General features: G+C 43.1%; 1 protein-coding gene across 2 annotated transcripts in view; it reads right to left on the bottom strand.

The window, feature by feature from the left end:
• The window catches only part of LOC311147736 (tensin-2-like), a 58,414-nt gene extending 50,838 nt beyond the window's left edge, over nt 1-7,576 (bottom strand). For both annotated transcript variants that reach the window (XR_014614808.1, XM_084184506.1), the window contains exon 1: nt 7,388-7,576. Coding sequence is in view for 1 of the 2 variants with exons in the window: in XM_084184506.1 (XP_084040632.1) it covers nt 7,388-7,510 (123 nt within the window). In the remaining variant the exon portion in view is untranslated. The remainder of the gene's footprint in view (nt 1-7,387) is intronic.
• Between the last annotated feature and the right edge of the window lie 13,724 nt (nt 7,577-21,300).

Here is a 21,300-nt window from a genome sequence, read left to right as displayed (position 1 = left end):
AGTTATCTTGTTTCCTTTGGTATCCTTCTGGTCTGTGGCTATGGGTGGAGACATTAAAGGAAAGGCAATTGTGGAATTGTATTACTGGAATTCCACTCTGTGATTGGTCAGATCTGGGAGGGGAGAGTTAAGATATTTCCCCAGGATTGGCCAGGAATGGGAATTAGATATGTAATTTCTGGGGGCAAGTCAAAGTGGTCTGCAACATTACACATTAACCAGCATGAGTTTTCTGTTATTGGTAGTGGTTGCTTTGGTAGAATTGTGGTAAGATAATTATAGATCAAAACTTGTAAATACTCTCCAAACACAATCCCCCCAAAATACTCTCTATCTCTCTCTCTGTCTCTCTCTCTGTCTCTCTCTCTCTCTCTCTCTCTCTCTCTCTCTCTCTCTCTCTCTGTCTCTCTCTCTCTCTCTCTCTCTCTCTCTCTCTCTCTCTCTCTCTCTCGCTCTCTCTCTTTCAGACACCGACACACACAGACACACACACTTTTAATGTATCTACACAAGTTGTAAGATTAGACATGGGCATAATTAAATGAGATAGGAGCCTAAAGACACCCCCCATCTTTTGAAATAAACTCACTTGGATAGACAATTTACAGTTGAAGTCGGAAGTTTACATACACCTTTGCCAAATACAGTGGGGAAAACAAGTATTTGATACACTGCCGATTTTGCAGGTTTTCCTACTTACAAAGCATGTAGAGGTCTGTAATTTTTTATCATAGGTACACTTCAACTGTGAGAGACGGAATCTAAAACAAAAATCCAGAAAATCACATTGTATGATTTTTAAGTAATTAATTTGCATTTTATTGCATGAGTATTTGATACATCAGAAAAGCAGAACTTAATATTTGGTACAGAAACCTTTGTTTGCAATTACAGAGATCATACGTTTCCTGTAGGTCTTGACCAGGTTTGCACACACTGCAGCAGGGATTTTGGCCCACTCCTCCATACAGACCTTCTCCAGATCCTTCAGGTTTCGGGGCTGTCGCTGGGCAATACGGACTTTCAGCTCCCTCCAAAGATTTTCTATTGGGTTCAGGTCTGGAGACTGGCTAGGCCACTCCAGGACCTTGAGATGCTTCTTACGGAGCCACTCCTTAGTTGCCCTGGCTGTGTGTTTCGGGTCTGGAGAAGGTCTGTATGGAGGAGTGGGCCAAAATCCCTGCTGCAGTGTGTGCAAACCTGGTCATGACCTACAGGAAACGTATGATCTCTCTAATTGCAAACAAAGGTTTCTGTACCAAATATTAAGTTCTGCTTTTCTGATGTATCACATACTTATGTCATGCAATAAAATGAAAATTAATTACTTAAAAATCATACAATGTGATTTTCTGGATTTTTGTTTTAGATTCCGTCTAAACTCAGTTTTTTCACAATTCCTGACATTTAATCCTAGTAAAAATTCCCTGTATTAGGTCAATTAGATTCACCATGTCAGAATAATGAAATGTCAGAGTAATAGTAGAGGGAATTATTTATTTCAGCTTTTATTTCTTTCATCACATTCCCAGTGGGTCAGAAGTTTACATACACTAAATTAGTATTTGGTAGCATTGCCTTTAAATTGTTTAACTTGGGTCAAACGTTTCGGGTAGCCTTCCACAAGCTTCCCACAATAAGTTGGGTGAATTTCGACCCATTCCTCCTGACAGGTTTGAGTCAGGTTTGTTGGCCTCCTTGCTCGCACACACCTTTTCAGTTCTGCCCACAAATGTTGTATAGGATTGAGGTCAGGGCTTTGTGATGGCCACTCCAATACTTTGACTTTGTTGTCCTTAAGCCTTTGGAAGTATGCTTGGGGTCTTGTCCATTTGGAAGACCCATTTGCGACCAAGCTAACTTCCTGACTGATGTCTTGAGATGTTGCTTCAATATATGCACATCATTTTCCTTCCTCATGATGCCATCTATTTTGTGAAGTGCACCAGTCCCTCCTGCAGCAAAGCACACCCACAGCATGATGCTGCCACCCCCGTGCTTCACGGTTGGGATGGTGTTCTTCGGCTTGCAAGATCCCCCTTTTTCCTCCAAACATAACGATGGTCATGATGGCCAAACAGTTCTATTTTTGTTTCATCAGACCAGAGGACATTTCTCAAAAAAGTACGATCTTTGTCCCCATGTCCAGTTGCAAACCGTAGTCTGGCTTTTTTATGGCGGTTTTGGAGCAGTGGCTTCTTCCTTGCTGTGCGGCCTTTCAGGTTATGTCGATATAGGACTCGTTTTACTGTGGATATGGATACTTTTGTACCCGTTTCCTCCAGCATGTTCGCAAGGTCCTTTGCTGTTGTTCTGGGATTGATTTGCACTTTTCGCACCAAAGTATGTTCATCTCTAGGAGACGGAACGCGTCTCCTTCCTGAGCGGTATGACAGCTGCGAGGTCCCATGGTGTTTATACTTGCGTACTATTGTTTGTACAGATGAACGTGGTACCTTCAGGCATTTGGAAATTGCTCCCAAGGACGAACCAGACTTGTGGAGGTCTACAATTATTTTTCTGAGGTCTTGGCTGATTTCTTTTGATTTTCCCATGATGTCAAGCAAAGAGGCACTGAGTTTGAAGGTAGGCCTTGAAATACATCCACAGGTACACCTCAAAATGGACTCAAATTATGTCAATTAGCCTATCAGAAGCCATGACATCATTTTCTGGAATTTTCCAAACTGTTTAAAGGCACAGTCAATTTAGTGTATGTAAACTTCTGACTCACTGGAATTGTGATACAGTGAATTATAAGTGAAATAATCTGTCTGTAAACAATTGTTGTAAAAATTACTTGTGTCATGCACAAAGTAGATGTCCTAACCGACTTGCCAAAACTATAGTTTGTTGAAAAACAAGTTTTAATGACTCCAACCTAAGTGTATGTAAACTTCCGACTTCATCTGTACTGCAGGAGCCAAACTATTTCCATGTTACCATTAGCACAAGAACTACACCATGTGGAGGGAAGACGGAAGTGCAACAAGTTTGAAAGTGCGTCAGTGTTGTGGCGTAGCACATTTTCACACTATCCAGAGGTGGTATTATGAGTTCCAAATTGACTCTTACATATATATATATATTTTTTACATGTTTTAGTCATTTAGCAGACGCTCTTATCCAGAGCGACTTACAGTTAGTGAGTACATACATTTTCATACTTCTTCATACTGGCCCCCCGTGGGAATTGAACCCACAACCCTGCCGTTGCAAACGTCATGCTCTACCAACTGAGCTACACGGGACCTATTAACCCCTATTCCCCAGCCACGTCTGTCAATCTGAGGGGATTGGATAGGTGGAAGCAAGATGTCGATATTTCTACCCAGCCAATCAGAAGCCAAGATTAAACTATTTATTACCATAATGCTCAAGAGAATAGTGATAAATACCAATAATCTGTGCTATTTGCCAACCCATGTATCCATACCATTTCCACAACCATGCCATACATGCAAAACTATTCATAATAACATGATTTAGGACTATTCGTCAATAGGAGAGTAAACCCATTCTCACAGAAACATGACTCTAATGACTGAGTATCCGTGTTCTAGACCTATGTCTACATAACCCACACATCATTTGAGTGTAACTCATAGGAATCCCAGAACAACACATGGAGTAATTCAGTCCAGTCTTAAAAAAAAAAACTAAACGCCATGGAATTTCCGCTCGTATTAAAACGGAGGGACCGGGGACATTTATTTGTCTGCAACTTTTTTTCTGTTGGACCGTGGAGGGGAGTGGAGGAGAGGGGGAGACAGGGTGAGAGAGGGGAGGAGCAGGCAGGCCACAGGAGAGTTTAACAAAATACAGGGGTACCTCCTCCAGCTGACAGGATGCTGGGAATCTGGGACTTGAGCTTGGGGGGGGGGGGGGGGGGGGGGGGGGGGGGGGGGGCAGAGGAGGGATTGGGGATTTGATTACAGCTGTTGAATTGGCCGTAGCACAAACATTCTTGTCACATCCTCCAATGCACATAGACATTTATAAAGAAAGATACAAGGACAGAGGCAACTACAAGAGGGGGGGAGCAACAGCTTTTTAACCTCTAATAGGAGAGCGGCTAAGCCTGTGTAATAGCAGATCAGGCAGAACTGCCTCCCCACCATCACAACTTTAACTGTGCAGAGATACTGAGAAACGGAGTCCCAGTGAGCCAGACCGATCCTCATCAACACGGAACAGAATAATACCTCTAAAGTAAGATAGACATCAAGTGCTTTTAGCTTAAGTTCACAGAGCATAGCACTTTGGGGGATAGGGGAAAGGCATGGAGCAACATGGAGGTAAATGAGAAAGGTTTAGAGAGTGGGAACATCGGCCAAGAGGAAATGGGGGTGGGGGAGAGGGGAGCTGTATTGCTTGAGGAATGATTGGGTAAGACAGCGCTAAGCCAAAGGTTGATAAGGTACAGCTGTGCAGACAGAGAGAGAGAGAGAGGCAGAGAAAGACAGACAGAGTGAGAGGGGGAAGAGAGAGAGCGAAGGAGAGAGAGAGAGACGATAATTATATATACGCACGTGAGAAAATAGAGCTAGTCTGAGAGGTTCTCTGTGGGGTTGTATGTACCTTGGGAATATTTACATTTATTCTACATGAGAGATTAATAAAATGCTGAATCATATCCCACTTACTTTCCGTGCTCTGCCTACTCTCCCTGCCAAGTTCCAGCTCATTCCCAGAACATGTCCTACTCTTTCAAAACACTATTTTGGATAGACATCAATAAATTATTTGAGAAGAAAATAAAATACTATTTTTGGGGGTTCATTTTTTTTTTTTTTATGGGTGGATCTGCTTGCATCTCATACTCTGACCCATACACGCATTCCTCAAATACTGCTCAAAGTTTTGGACAGATTAGAGTTCCAAACCAATCCAGTGTAGTCAAAGCTTCCTGGGGTTTGACCACAGATAACAGGATGGTGTGGGTGGACAGCGTTAGTCTCCATGTGATTGTGTTTGTGGTTATGTGTGTCAGTGGAATGGTGTGTTTACGTGTATTTGTGTCTGTGTAAGAGTATCTGAGTGCGTTCGATAGGTCATACAGGCTATTTTTACCCTTGACCCGCCAATGCTCTTTCCTGTGGTGGGTGTGTAGAAAATGCCTGTGGAATATGGTCGCCGTAAGGCAGTGCCGGTTAAAGCATCGTTGGTCTGCAAGGAATTCTACATCTGTAAACCACAGTAACCTGTCCATGGTAACCTGTCCATGGTAACCTGTCCATAGCCTAATGATCAGACAACCTGTTGGCTTCCAGAGGGATATCTGGTCATCTATGCTATAAGACTGCAGTGTTGTTCTACTCTAATCATTACAACTCAAGAGACGGAGAGCTGCCCAGCTCTGGTTTAGGATGAGGGGATCAGAGGCCAATATCACAATTCTCCGGAGATCAAGATAGGCTTTGAAAGAGAGTGAGTATCATATCAAGATAGATTCAATTGCCAAGCCGAAATTACCCCTCTGGCTATGATCCCTGTTGTGCATTTGGCTACAGCAAACTGTGTTTTCTTTTGCCTGCCAAGTCATTTAATTATATTAGCCATTAAATGGAGCTTCTCTGTGATAACAACACAGCCAGCCCACTCACAGGATGTACTGTAGATAAAAGCCAGCATAACAGAGCAGTGACGCATCATGACTAGTACCACATGACCTGTGAGGCTGAAAAACAATGACCAGTAGAACCAGCACCTTGGTCGCGTTCCCCTGCTCAGAAGTTGCATGCATCAACCAATGGTTGCGTGTCACGTCATCGACTGTGTCATCGACTGACAGATTGCTATAACATATGATGTGTTTAGCTGATACGTGAAATACCTACGCACCCCTTGTCTTTGGCACCCATTCTACCAAACAGGAAAACAGGAATCCCCAGAAGGACACTAATAATATATCTTCCTGTATCTTCCTGTATCTTCCGGTATCTTCCTGTATCTTCCTGTATCTTCCTGTATCTTCCTGTATCTAATTCCTATATCTTATCTGTTCATGGAGCATTTTTGACATTAACAGCTGCAGCCAAACCAGTCAAAATGAAATAAAGTTCCCAGAAGGCCAGTACTGTAGATTAGCTCTGTGACAGATTAGTAATAACACGAGAAGAAGGCCAGTACTGTAGATTAGCTCTGTGACAGATTAATAATAACACGCGAAGAAGGCCAGTACTGTAGATTAGCTCTGTGACAGATTAATAATAACATGAGAAGAAGGCCAGTACTGTAGATTAGCTCTGTGACAGATTAATCATAACATGACAGATTAGTAATAACATGAGAAGAAGGCCAGTACTGTAGATTAGCTCTGTGACAGATTAATAATAACATGAGAAGAAGGCCAGTACTGTAGATTAGCTCTGTGACAGATTAATAATAACATGACAGATTAATAATAACATGAGAAGAAGGCCAGTACTGTAGATTAGCTCTGTGACAGATTAATAATAATACGAGAAGAAGGCCAGTACTGTAGATTAGCTCTGTGACAGATTAATAATAACATGACAGATTAGTAATAACATGAGAAGAAGGCCAGTACTGTAGATTAGCTCTGTGACAGATTAATAATAACATGAGAAGAAGGCCAGTACTGTAGATTAGCTCTGTGACAGATTAATAATAACATGACAGATTAGTAATAACATGAGAAGAAGGCCAGTACTGTAGATTAGCTCTGTGACAGATTAATAATAACATGACAGATTAGTAATAACATGAGAAGAGAATAACCCATTCTGACAGTAGACTCCAGTTCCCATTCTGACAGTAGACTCCAGTTCCCATACTGACAGTAGACTCCAGTTCCCATTCTGACAGTAGACTCCAGTTCCCATTCTGACAGTAGACTCCAGTTCCCATTCTGACAGTAGACTCCAGTTCCCATACTGACAGTAGACTCCAGTTCCCATTCTGACAGTAGACTCCAGTTCCCATACTGACAGTAGACTCCAGTTCCCATTCTGACAGTAGACTCCAGTTCCCATACTGACGAGTCAGCTGGATGCAATAGCCTGGCATCGTCCAAGGGGCTAAGCATTCCCACGCTGGATAGCATGTGATGTAACCATGGGGATTTGCCCAACGTCCATATATTTGACAATTTCTTTTCTGATGAGGGGGCCCTGATTTGTTATGGGGGAGCCCAATCCCCCCAAGCCCCACTGTAATTTGAACCCTGCACCCAATCATGGGCACAGACACCACACACAACTCAAAGTAACAAGCGCATGCATATACACAGACCAAACACATTCATTGATGAAAATATGTAAATATCAAGCATGATGTGAAAGGTTCTTAAAACCCAGCTCTATTGCATTGGACCACCTGTGGCCCCATGCATGCCCCTAGATAAGCCCATCCAGAGACTCACCTTGGTCAGCCTCATCCTGCCGTTGTTGGACCTCTCTGGACCTCTGCGCTTCAGTGACCCTCTCACCACGGGCACAGGCTCTGCTTCCTCCCCACACAAATCCGCACTCAGGGCGCAACCCATATAGAGATGTGGGCCCTGGCTCTCTCTCTCTCTCCTGTCCTCTCTCTCCCTGTCCCCCTCTCCCTTTACTCTACCAGGAACTGTTTTCCTGCGTACTCTCAGGCAGCTGTTTTTGTTGGCTGACGCGAGGCCCTTCCCCTTTTCCTGGCTCCCATTCAGCCTTACGCACACTCGCCAAGGGCCAGAGGATATACGTTCTCTCCCTCCTCTCTCTGTCTCACACAGACACATGCATCCCCCCTCTCTCAAATACTCTAATATGGAAATACTTTACATATATGGTCCCTCTCTCCCTCTTTCTTCTCTCTCCCTCCCTCTCTCCCTCTGAAACCCTCTCTGTTACACCTTCCCTCTCTCACTCTGAAACTCTGTTTCTCCCTCCCTCTCTGGCTCTGAAATCCTCTGTTTCCTGTTCACACATACACAGTAATCTTGCTAGACATTGTCTGTATTGTCTGAAATGGGAACATAAAAACCAACACAACCACAACAGTTGGAGTTTGGATGCTCTAAATCCACAGACCGCTTAGCATGGAGCCAGTCTCCTCTCCCTAGATACTTACAAACGTGCAACATCAGTTCCAGATACTGCCGGCAGAGTTGCAGCGGTGCTTCGGACGTTCATCTATCATTTTGTCTACACCTCAGGGGCTAGACAAAGTTAACTTACTTAAACCTGCTCTGACACTTTGCTACTGCTCCCAGAAGTGGCCCCTCAGTACTCCCGATCCTAGAGTGAGAGAGCAACATTAGTATTTTCTTGCATTGTTTCCCCTGTCTTTTTGATGTTGTTCGTTTCTCCTGTCTTTTTGTTGTTGTTTGTTTCCCCTGTCTTTTTGTTGTTGTTTGTTTCCCCTGTCTTTTTGTTGTTGTTTGTTTCTCCTGTCTTTTTGTTGTTGTTTGTTTCTCCTGTCTTTTTGTTGTTGTTTGTTTCTCCTGTCTTTTTGTTGTTGTTTGTTTCCCCTGTATTTTTGTTGTTGTTTGTTTCTCCTGTCTTTTTGTTGTTGTTTGTTTCTCTGGTCTTTTTGTTGTTGTTTGTTTCCCCTGTATTTTTGTTGTTGTTTGTTTCTCCTGTCTTATTGTTGTTGTTTGTTTCCCCTGTATTTTTGTTGTTGTTTGTTTCTCCTGTCTTTTTGTTGTTGTTTGTTTCTCCGGTCTTTTTGTTGTTGTTTGTTTCTCCGGTCTTTTTGTTGTTGTTTGTTTCTCCTGTCTTTTTGTTGTTGTTTGTTTCCCCTGTCTTTTTGTTGTTGTTTGTTTCTCCTGTTTTTTTGTTGTTGTTTGTTTCTCTGGTCTTTTTGTTGTTGTTTGTTTCTCCTGTCTTTTTGTTGTTGTTTGTTTCTCCTGTCTTATTGTTGTTGTTTGTTTCTCCTGTCTTTTTGTTGTTGTTTGTTTCTCCTGTCTTTTTGTTGTTGTTTGTTTCCCCTGTATTTTTGTTGTTGTTAGTTTCTCCTGTCTTTTTGTTGTTGTTTGTTTCTCTGGTATTTTTGTTGTTGTTTGTTTCTCCTGTCTTTTTGTTGTTGTTTGTTTCTCCTGTCTTATTGTTGTTGTTTGTTTCCCCTGTATTTTTGTTGTTGTTTGTTTCTCCTGTCTTTTTGTTGTTGTTTGTTTCCCCTGTCTTTTTGTTGTTGTTTGTTTCTCCTGTTTTTTTGTTGTTGTTTGTTTCTCCTGTCTTTTTGTTGTTGTTTGTTTCCCCTGTATTTTTGTTGTTGTTTGTTTCCCCTGTATTTTTGTTGTTGTTTGTTTCCCCTGTCTTTTTGTTGTTGTTTGTTTCTCCTGTCTTTTTGTTGTTGTTTGTTTCTCCTGTCTTTTTGTTGTTGTTTGTTTCATTGTGTTTTAGCTGCTGCATGTGAGCTCGCAGGGCTTGGAGACCATGCCTCTTAAAGGGATACTTCAATATTTTGGCAATGACGCCCTTTATCTACTTCCCCAGAGTCAGATGAACTTGTGGGTACCATTTAGATGTTTCTGGGTCGCTCTGGATAAGAGCGTCTGCTAAATGACGTAAATGTAAATGTAGTTCCGCGAGCCAATGCTAACTGTTAGCAGATACCCAGAGACATAAAAATTGTACACACGAGTTAATCTAACTCCTGGAAAGTAGATAAAGGGCCTCATTGCCAAAATCCCGAAGTATCCCTTTAAAAGGCAAACTCTTGATATGCCTCCAAAACCCCCTCTCACTCCCTCACTCCACCCCCTTTCCTCTCTCTCTCCCCTCCTCTTTCTGCTGACTGAAAACAGCAGTTGGCCAGGCTACGTCTCCTTGTTGTAAATGTGTTGCTCCCTCCAGACAGCCCTTGCAGGTATTCAATTCAATTCAAAGGGCTTTGTTGGTATGGAATCAAATGTTTACATTGCCAAAGTAAGTGAAATAGATCATAAAAAATAAACAGTAAACATTACACGCACAAAAGTTCCAAAGGTATAGAGACATTTCAAATGTCATATTATGGCTATTTACAGTGTTGTAACGATGTGCAAATAGTTCAAGTACAAAAGATAAAATAAATAAACATAAATATGGGTTGTATTTATGGTGTTTGTTCTTCACTGGTTGCCCTGTTCTGTTCTGTTTTTTTGTTAATTCTTTCCAATGTGTCAAGTAATTATATTTTAGTTTTCTCATGATTTGGTTGGGTCGAATTGTGTTGCTGTCCTGGGGGTCTGTGGGGGTCTGTGGGGTCTGTTTGTGTTTGTGAACCGAGCCACAGGACCAGCTTGCTTAGGGGACTCTTCTCCAGGGTCATCTCTCTGTAGGTGATGGCTTTGTTATGGAAGGTTTGGGAATCGCTCCTTTTAGGTGGTTGTAGAATTGAACGGCTCTTTCCTGGACCTTTTTTGGAACACCATTATTTTTGTCTTACTGTGATTTACTGTCAGGGCCCAGGTCTGACAGAATCTGTGCAGAATATCTAGGTGCTGCTGTAGGCCCTCCTTGGTTGGGGACAGAAGCACCAGATCATCAGCAAACAGTAGACATTTGACTACAGATTTTAGTAGGGTGAGGCTCCCACCCCTACCCCCAACTCTCTTTCCCTAACTCCCTCCTCTACCCCCAACTCTCTTTCCCTAACTCCCTCCTCTACCCCCAACTCTCTTTCCCTAACTCCCTCCTCTACCCCCAACTCTCTTTCCCTAACTCCCTCCTCTACCCCAAATCTCTTTCCCTAACTCCCTCCTCTACCCCAACTCTCTTTCCCTAACTCCGTCCCCTACCCCCAACTCTCTTTCCCTAACCCCCTCCTCTACCCCCAACTCTCTTTCCCTAACTCCCTCCTCTACCCCCAACTCTCTTTCCCTAACTCCCTCCTCTACCCCAAATCTCTTTCCCTAACTCCCTCCTCTACCCCAACTCTCTTTCCCTAACTCCCTCCTCTACCCCCAACTCTCTTTCCCTAACTCCCTCCTCTACCCCCAACTCTCTTTCCCTAACTCTCTCCTCTACTCCCAACTCTCTTTCCCTAACTCCCACCCCTCCTGCTTTAACCACAGTAAAATTAACTCCTATTAATCAACTTAGTCATTAGATCCTGTGTGGAGAAGACTGATCACAAGGAGAGGGTTTGGCTAAAGCTGAGGATCTGGAGCTGGGCTTCCAGACACGTAGTACTGGTTATCAAAGCATACCAAAGTTAAGAGAGGTCGTTGGAGCCAGAATACTGCATTCATTTCATAATCAGTTCAGATACAGTGACACATATGAGTCATTCCACGAAAAGAGTGCATTTTGTGTATCTTTGATATTTTAAGTAGAATATTGAATTTGAAAAGCCTGCTTGCTATATTACACATTAGGATCATAACTTTCACCTGGTCAGTCTATGTCATGGAAAGAGCAGGTGTTCCTAATATTCTGTACACTCAGTGTAGACACATGGACAATTCTTTAAATCTGATTTTTGATATAAATAAAGGCTTGCTAAAGTGCCAGGCTTCGGCGTTCGTCGTCACCGGCCTTCTAGCCACTGCCGGTCCTCATCTCATCATTCCATTTGTTTTGTCTTGTTTTCCACACACCTGGTTCATATCCCCTCATCAGTACCTCTATAAGTGTTCCCTCTGCCTCCCATGTCTTTGTGTGTGATTGCTACTTTGTGGAGGTACCGTTAGCTCGGTTGAGCATTTTGTTATTTTATCGCCGGGAATATTTACCCGTGTATGTTTGGTTCCCAGTACGCATTTAAGTCGCACTGGGATTGTGTTTACGCATTGTTGCGGACTACCTTATTGGGCTCATGAAAGCATATTCCTTCTTCACACTCCTGCGCCTGACTACGTCCGTCCCATCGCTACAACAAAGTCATTTCGGGAAGATTATTTATTTCATGTGATTAGTGATTCATTTACGTCCGTCCCTCATTTTAAGGTCAATCCTGTTACGTGAACTGAACTATCGTTTTAATATAAAACTATTCCTTTTAAAATATTTTTTTCTAAAGAAACATTGAACATCTTATAGTCAAATCATAGTGGAAAAGCAGGTGAGCTGGTTGTACTCTATTTGGCCCTTTTGTGGTGGAAAACTGAGCGGGTCGAGCATAACACGTCAACCCTGTTACCCGTAGATAGACAGGCTAGAAATGTTTTAGCAATTTCATTTTTTTGGGGTGAAGCTTGCATTCAATTGCTACTCCCTGTTGCATACATCAAGCTTCCATTCCCCCTGTCACAAGGGGATTCATGGCTGATTTAAGAAGAAAACGTCAACCCTGTTACGGTCAACCCTGTTACTTTATTTGGCACTTAATAGACACTTACTATAGTAATTATTAATATATATTTTTTACATGTTTACACGTCTCAAAAGGCACCTAATTAGTGGAATTATCCCATATAGCCATACTGAAAAAAAACACTCACCATCTCTAGAATGGAGCCCCTTTTGGCAGAGAGCAAAAGAGCGAAGTCTCAGAGAACCTAATATCTGCCTCCTATGCCGGCTTAGCAGCAACTGTTTGAGACTAAGGCAGTAAGTGATGGGTTCCTATAAATTGAAAAATACTTTTTAGTAGAATAACACTTAGGAGAATAATTAGGAGGACTATTGAGAGCATGACAGATAGGAAGAGGACAGACAGACAGACCAAATATAGGGGTGAGAGAGAGAGAGAGAGAGAGAGAGAGAGAGAGAGAGAGAGAGAGAGAGAGAGAGAGAGAGAGAGAGAGAGAGAGAGAGAGAGAGAGAGTCTTCTGTTTGCTGATGATCTGGTGCTTCTGTCACTAACCAAGGAGGGCCTACAGCAGCACCTAGATCTTCTGCACAGATTCTGTCAGACCTGGGCCCTGACAGTAAATCTCAGTAAGACAAAAATAATGGTGTTCCAAAAAAGGTCCAGTTGCCAGGACCACAAATACAAATTCCATCTAGACACCGTTGCCCTAGAGCACACAAAAAACTATACATACCTCGGCCTAAACATCAGCGCCACAGGTAACTTCCACAAAGCTGTGAACGATCTGAGAGACAAGGCAAGAAGGGCCTTCTATGCCATCAAAAGGAACATAAAATTTGACATCCCAATTAGGATCTGGCTAAAAATACTTGAATCAGTTATAGAACCCATTGCCCTTTATGGTTCTGAGGTCTGGGGTCCGCTCACCAACCAAGAATTCACAAAATGGGACAAACACCAAATTGAGACTCTGCATGCAGAATTCTGCAAAAACATCCTCCGTGTACAACGTAAAACACCAAATAATGCATGCAGAGCAGAATTAGGCCAATACCCGCTAATTATCAAAATCCAGAAAAGAGCAGTGAAATTCTATAACCACTTAAAAGGAAGCGATTCCCAAACCTTCCATAACAAAGCCATCACCTACAGAGAGATGAACTTGGAGAAGAGTCCCCTAAGTAAGCTTGTCCTGGGGCTCTGTTCACAAACACAAACAGACCCCACACAGCCCCAGGACAACAACAACAACAACAACACAATTGGACCCAACCAAATCATGAGAAAACAAAAAGAGAATTACTTGACACATTGGAAAGAACAAACAAAAAAACAGAGCAAACTAGAATGCTATTTGGCCCTAAACAGAGAGTACACAGTGGCAGAATACCTGACCACTGCGACTGACCCATATTTAAGGAAAGCTTTGACTATGTACAGACTCAGTGAGCATAGCCTTGCTATTGAGAAAGGCCGCCGTAGGCAGACCTGGCTCTCAAGAGAAGACAGGCTATGTGCACACTGCCCACAAAATGAGGTGGAAACTGAGCTGCACTTCCTAACCTCCTGCCAAATGTATGACCATATTAGAGACACATATTTCCCTCAGATTACAGCGATCCACAAAGAATTCGAAAACAAACCCAATTTTGATAAACTCCCTTATCTACTGGGTGAAAAACCACAGTGTGCCATCACAGCTGCAAGATGTGTGACCTGTTGCCACAAGAAAAGGGCAACCAGTGAAGAACAAACACCATTGTAAATACAACCCATATTTATGTTTATTTATTTTCCCATTTGTACTTTAACTATTTGCACATTGTTACAGCACTGTATATATACATAATATGACATTTGAAATGTATTTCTTATTTTGAAACTTCTGAGTGTAATGTTTACTGTTAATATTTATTGTTTATTTCACTTTTGTTTACTATCTACTTCACTTGCTTTGGCAATGTTAACACACGTATCCCATGCCAATAAAGCCCTTAAATTGAAATTGAATTGAAATTGAGAGAAAGAGAGAGAGAGAGAGAGCGAGAGAGAGAGCGAGAGAGAGACAGAGAGAGAGAGAGCGAGAGAGAGAGCGAGAGAGAGAGAGCGAGAGAGAGAGCGAGATAAAAGTCTGGGGGGATTGGTGAGCAAACAAAGGAGAGAAATACACCATACATTTACTGTGATGATGTCAGAGGTCACAGAACTCTGGGATAAAGATTTATTTTCACTACAATGTACATGATATATTAATATATTAACTGTATTTTGCATCGTTTGTCTTTATGCATTGCTTGAGTGATGTAAATAAATAAAAAGCTAGAAAAGCGATTATTTTGTTAAGGGGCCCCTCCTATAGTCTACCACTTGTTGGTTGTTATTTCCAAACATACAGTACCAGTCAAAAGTTTGGACACACCTACTCATTCAAGGGTTTTTCTTTATTTGTTTTACTATTTTCTACATTGTAGAATAATAGTGAAGACATCAAACCTATGAAATAACACATATGGAATCATGTTGTAACCAAAAAAGTGATAAACAAATCAAAATATATTTTATATTTGAGATTCTTCAAATAGCCACCCTTTGCCTTTATGACAGCTTCGCACTGTCTTGGCATTCTCTCAACCAGCTTAATCTGGAATGCTTTTCCAACAGTCTTGAAGGAGTTCCCACATATGCTGAGCACTTGTTGGCTGCTTTTCCTTCACTCTGCCGTCTGATTCATCCCAAACCATCTCAATTGGGTTGAGGTCGGGGGATTGTGGAGGCCAGGTCACCTGATGCAGCATATCATCACTCTCCTTCTTGGTAAAATAGCCCTTACACAGCCTGGAGGTGTGTACTGTTGAAAAACAAATGATAGTCCCACTAAGCCCAAACCATATGGGATGGTGTATCGCTGCAGAATGCTGTGGTAGTCATGCTGGTTAAGTGTGCCTTGAATTCTAAATAAATCACAGACAGTGTCACCAGCAAAGCACCCCCACACCATAACACCTCCTCCTCCATGCCTTACATGCAGAGATCATCCGTTCACCCACACCGCGTCTCACAAAGACACAGCGGTTGGAACCAACAATCTCCAATTTGGACTCCAGACCAAAGGACACATTTCCACCAGTCTAATGTCCATTGCTCGTGTTTCTTGGCCCAAGCAGGTCTCTTCTTCTTATTGGTATCCTTTAGTAGTGGTTTCTTTGCAGCAATTCAACCATGAAGGCCTGATTCACACAGTCCCCTCTGAACAGTTGATGTTGAGATGTGTCTGTGACTTGAACTCTGTGAAGCATTTATTTGGGCTGCAATTTCTGAGACTCGTAACTCTAATGAACTTATCCTCTGCAGCAGAGGTAACTCTGGGTCTTTCATTCCTGTGGCGATCCTTATGTGGACCTCTGTAGCTCAGCTGGTAGAGCACGGCGCTTGTAACGCCAAGGTAGTGGGTTCGATCCCCGGGACCACCCATACACAAAAAATGTATGCACGCATGACTGTAAGTCGCTTTGGATAAAAGCGTCTGCTAAATGGCATATTATTATTATGAGAGCCAGTTTCATCATAGCGCTTGATGGGTTTTGCGACTACACTTTAATAAACTTTCAAAGTTCTTGAAATTTTCCAGATTGACTGACCTTCATGTCTTAAAGTAATGATGGACTGTCGTTTCTCTTTGCTTCTGTATATCCCCCCTACCTTGTCACAACACAACTGATTGGCTCAAACGCATTAAGAAGGAATGAAATTCCACAAATTAAGAAGGCATTCTAGGTAACTACCTCATGAAGCTGGTTGAGAGAATGCCAAGAGTGTGCAAAGCTGTCATCAAGGCAAAGGGTGGCTATTTGAAGAATCTCAAACATAAAATATATTTTGATTTGTTTAACACTTTTCTGGTTACTACATGATTCCATATGTGTTATTTCATAGTTTTGAAATCTTCACTATTATTCTACAATGTAAAAAATAGTAAAAATAAAGAAAAACCCTTGAATGAGTAGGTGTGTCCAAACTTTTGACTGGTAGAGTACATTTAAGCATTAATTCAAATATAACATTGTTTCTCTAGATGGTAAACCCATAGACTTAGATAGACATCGCATCATTGTATCTGCCCCATTATGGCGTCTGTGAGCACATGGGCAGCGCCATTAAGGCCATCTCCATTTTGATGTAGACAATCTTTTTCTTCTACTACTTCTATGAGTTGGTAAACAAACTGAAAGTGTGCACATTGCCACCTAGAGTGTGATGTTTGAACTGGTATAAAGCCAAGGTTGGCGATTTACTGCAACCTGCAGTTATGAAACGTTTTCTCACAAGTATAATTCATTGGCTGATCCCTCCTTGTGACCTGTATAGAATGTGATCCTTCCTTAACCCATAGGAAGTCCCGTCCAGCTGACTACTTAAAAATGGTAAAAGCCCATGCTAAAATGGCTTTTGGGCACTATAGTCCTCTATCTATCTCTATGGGTAAACCTCTTTTTATTTTTTTATATTTTTTTTATATTGACCAAGCACAGATTTGCACCAAGTGTGGGCATGATCCATAAACAGGAAGAACAAAAACATGGGCCATATCACAGACCACAAGACAAAAGTAACAAGCTAACCAGAAACAATATGTGCTGTATTTTCAAGTACACTATTTGGACCTTACCAACATCTTCCCTTCAGGAAGGTTGCTCCTAGTAAAAGGCAAAGCGAAAGCTGGTTATATTTAAAGGAATAGTTTATGCATGTCATGTCCAAATCATCCTAACCTACAGTATCTACAAATGGATTGTGTAACTCAAAGAAGTTCCTTATAGATGATTTGGACATTAAGTGTGGAAATGAGAATATAGGTACCCTTGACTTGCATTGGATTTGTGCCACAAATGCATTTGAAAGAGTGGCCATGTAAGCACAACCAAAGCATGGATTGCTGTGATACCTTGTCCATAAACTGCTTACAAGGTAAGGAAATCAATATTAAAATTTGTAATTTGGGTGAACTATCCCTTTAATGTCTAAGAGTCAGTTATCCAGGAAGTAAACAAACAAATACATCTGGACACCTCTTCAAATTAGTGGATTTGTCTATTTCAGCCACACCCGTTACTGACAGGTTTATAAAATTGGCCATGCAATCTCCATAGACAAACATTGGCAGTAGAATGGCCCGTACTGAAGAGCTCAGTGACTTTCAACGTGGCAACGTGGCACCGTGGCACCGTCACCTTTCCAATAAGTCAGTTTGTCAAATTTCTGCCTTGCTAGAGCTGCCCTGGTCAACCGTAAGTGCTGTTATTGTGAAGTGGAAAAGTTTAGGAGCAACAACGGCTCAGCCGCGAAGTGGTAGGCCACACAAGCTCACAGACCGGGACTGCCGAGTGTTGAAGCGCGTAATAATCGTCTGTCCTCGGTTGCAACACTCACTACCGAGTTCCAAACTGTAACGTCAGCACAATAACTATTCGTCAAGAGCTTTATGAAATGGGTTTTCATGGCCGAGCAGGCGCACACAAGCCTAAGATCACCATGCGCAATGCCAAGCATCGGCTGGAGTGGTGTAAAGCTCACCGCCATTGGACTCTGGAGCAGTGGAAACACGTTCTCTGGAGTGATGAATCACGCTTCACAATCTGGCAGTCCGACGGACAAATCTGGAACGCTACCTGCCCCAATGCATAGTGCCAACTGTACATTTTGGTGGAGGAGGAATAATGGTCTGGGGCTGTTTTTCATGGTTTGGGCTAGGTCCCTTAGTTCAAGTGAAGGGAAATCTTAATGCTACAGCATACAATGACATTCTGTGCTTCTAACTTTGTGGCAACAGTTTGGTGAAGGCCCTTTCCTGTTTCAGCATGACAATGTCCCCGTGCACAAAGCGAGGTCCATACAGAAATGGTCTGTCGAGATCAGTGTTGAAGACCTTGACTGGCCTGCACAGAGCACTCAACTCAACCCCATTTTACACCTTTGGGATGAATTGGAACGCCGACTGCAAGCTAGGCATAATCGCTCAACATCAGTGCCCAACACAACTAATGCTCATGGCTGAATGGAAGCAAGTCCCCACAGCAATGTTCCAACATCTAGTGGAAAGCCTTCCCAGAAGAGTGGAGGCAATTATAGAAGCAAAGGGGGGACCAACTCCATATTAATACCCATGATTTTGGAATGAGATGTTCGACGTGCAGGTGTCCACATTCTTTTGGCATTGTAGCGTATCAATACTCAAATGTAGGATTGTCGTCAGTTGGTTACTTGGAGGGAAAACATTTTATTCTTTGCCCCCAGATACAAAGGCCGGAAATAAAACATAGTAGTGGCAAAAGGTTGAGGTCATGGAAAACACAAGAGGAAATAGGAACAGAACAGGCACTGTGATGGAAATGTGCTAAATAGGAGCCATCTTCATGACTTCAAAGACAAAACATCCCTATCAAGAGTTCAACTTATTTTTTTGTGTGTGTGTATGTGAATCCCAAATCATTGGCTGTTACAGAGGTGGGAGATTGGATAGTGTCACATAAAAAAAGTATAATTCAAGTCGATTTAGTGGGAAGAAAGTTAAACTGTGACTGCTCACAGCTGTGATGAGCTTACTACCTTGTAAAATTCCTTCAATTGAACCTTGAATTCAGATCTGAGGCCATTACTGACCACCCTTAACCTTGACTGAACACAGCCCGGGACTTCGTCTCTCCCTCCCTGGACAGGACATCTGGATTTCCCCTGGGGGCGGATGGGCCTGCCTGCCTCTGTGTCCAGGAACAGACCATATGGGAGACAAGCAGGAAAAGATGCTGGGAAAATGTCAAGAGTTTAACAGTGACTCAGAGCACATGCAGCTGTTCCGGCCTCAGACTACAATATACTCCTCTGGTACCCAGTCTCCCTCAGACTACAGTATACTCCTCAGGACCCCCCACCTCCCTCAGACTACAGTATACTCCTCAGGACCCCCCACCTCCCTCAGACTACAGTATACTCCTCAGGACCCCCCACCTCCCTCAGACTACAGTATACTCCTCAGGACCCCCCACCTCCCTCAGACTACAGTATACTCCTCAGGACCCCCCACCTCCCTCAGACTACAGTATACTCCTCAGGACCCCCCACCTCCCTCAGACTACAGTATACTCCTCAGGACCCCCCACCTCCCTCAGACTACAGTATACTCCTCAGGACCCCCCACCTCCCTCAGACTACAGTATACTCCTCAGGACCCCCCACCTCCCTCAGACTACAGTATACTCCTCAGGACCCCCCACCTCCCTCAGACTACAGTATACTCCTAAGGACAGCACCCCCTCCCTCCCTCAGACTACAGTATACTCCTAAGGACAGCACCCCTCCCTCCCTCAGACTACAGTATACTCCTCAGGACCCCCCGTCTCCCTCAGACTACAGTATACTCCTCAGGACCCCCCACCTCCCTCAGACTACAGTATACTCCTCAGGACACCCTCCTCAGACTACAGTATACTCCTCAGGACCCCCCACCTCCCTCAGACTACAGTATACTCCTAAGGACTGCACCCCTCCCTCCCTCAGACTACAGTATACTCCTCAGGACCCCCCACCTCCCTCAGACTACAGTATACTCCTCAGGACAGCACCCCTCCCTCCCTCAGACTACAGTATACTCCTCAGGACCCCCCACCTCCCTCAGACTACAGTATACTCCTCAGGACCCCCCACCTCCCTCAGACTACAGTATACTCCTCAGGACCCCCCACCTCCCTCAGACTACAGTATACTCCTCAGGACCCCCCGTCTCCCTCAGACTACAGTATACTCCTCAGGACACCCTCCTCAGACTACAGTATACTCCTCAGGACCCCCCACCTCCCTCAGACTACAGTATACTCCTAAGGACCCCCCACCTCCCTCAGACTACAGTATACTCCTCAGGACCCCCCACCTCCCTCAGACTACAGTATACTCCTCAGGACCCCCCACCTCCCTCAGACTACAGTATACTCCTCAGGACCCCCCACCTCCCTCAGACTACAGTATACTCCTCAGGACCCCCCGTCTCCCTCAGACTACAGTATACTCCTCAGGACCCCCCGTCTCCCTCAGACTACAGTATACTCCTAAGGACAGCACCCCTCCCTCCCTCAGACTACAGTATACTCCTAAGGACAGCACCCCTCCCTCCCTCAGACTACAGTATACTCCTAAGGACAGCACCCCTCCCTCCCTCAGACTACAGTATACTCCTAAGGACTGCACCCCTCCCTCCCTCAGACTACAGTATACAGTCGTGGTCAAAAGTTTTGAGAATTACACAAATACTAATTTTCACAAAGTCTGCTGCCTCAGTTTTGATTATGGCAATTTGCATATAGTCCAGAATGTCATGAAGAGTGATCAGATGAATTGCAATTAATTGCAAAGTCCCTCTTTGCCATGAAAATGAACTTAATCCCCCAAAAAACATTTCCACTGCATTTCAGCCCTGCCACAAAAGGACCAGCTGCCATCATGTCAGTGATTCTCTCGTAAACACAGGTGAGAGTGTTGACCAGGACAAGGCTGGAGATCACTCTGTCATGCTGATTGAGTTAGAATACATTTACATTTTAGTCAATTAGCAGACGCTCTTATCCAGAGCGACTTACACATATCATATAACTAACCCATTATAATAATATATATCTATCTAAACCATAATTTTATATATCCATCTAACCCATAATATTATAAATCCATCTAACCCTATCACAATATATACAGTTGAAGTCGGAAGTTCACATTCACCTTAGCCAAATACATTTAAACTCAGTTTTTCACAATTCCTGACATTTAATCCTAGTAAAAATTCCCTGTCTTAGGTCAGTTAGGATCACCACTTTATTTTAAGAATGTGAAATGTCAGAATAATAGTAGAGAGAATGATTTATTTCATCTTTTATTTCTTTCATCAGAATAACAGACTGGAAACTTTAAAAGGGGGGTGGTGCTTGAGATCATTGTTCTTCCTCTGTTAACCATGGTTACCTGCAAGGAAACACGTGCCGTCATCATTACTTTGCACAAAAAGGGCTTCACAGGCAAGGATATTGCTGCTAGTAAGATTGCACCTAAACCAACCATTTATCGGATCATCAAGAA

The sequence above is a fragment of the Coregonus lavaretus genome (genome assembly GCF_964263955.1).
Source record: "Coregonus lavaretus genome assembly, chromosome: 20".
NCBI classification, from domain to species: Eukaryota; Metazoa; Chordata; class Actinopteri; order Salmoniformes; family Salmonidae; genus Coregonus; species Coregonus lavaretus.
This window is presented reverse-complemented; position numbering and strand designations above follow the sequence as displayed.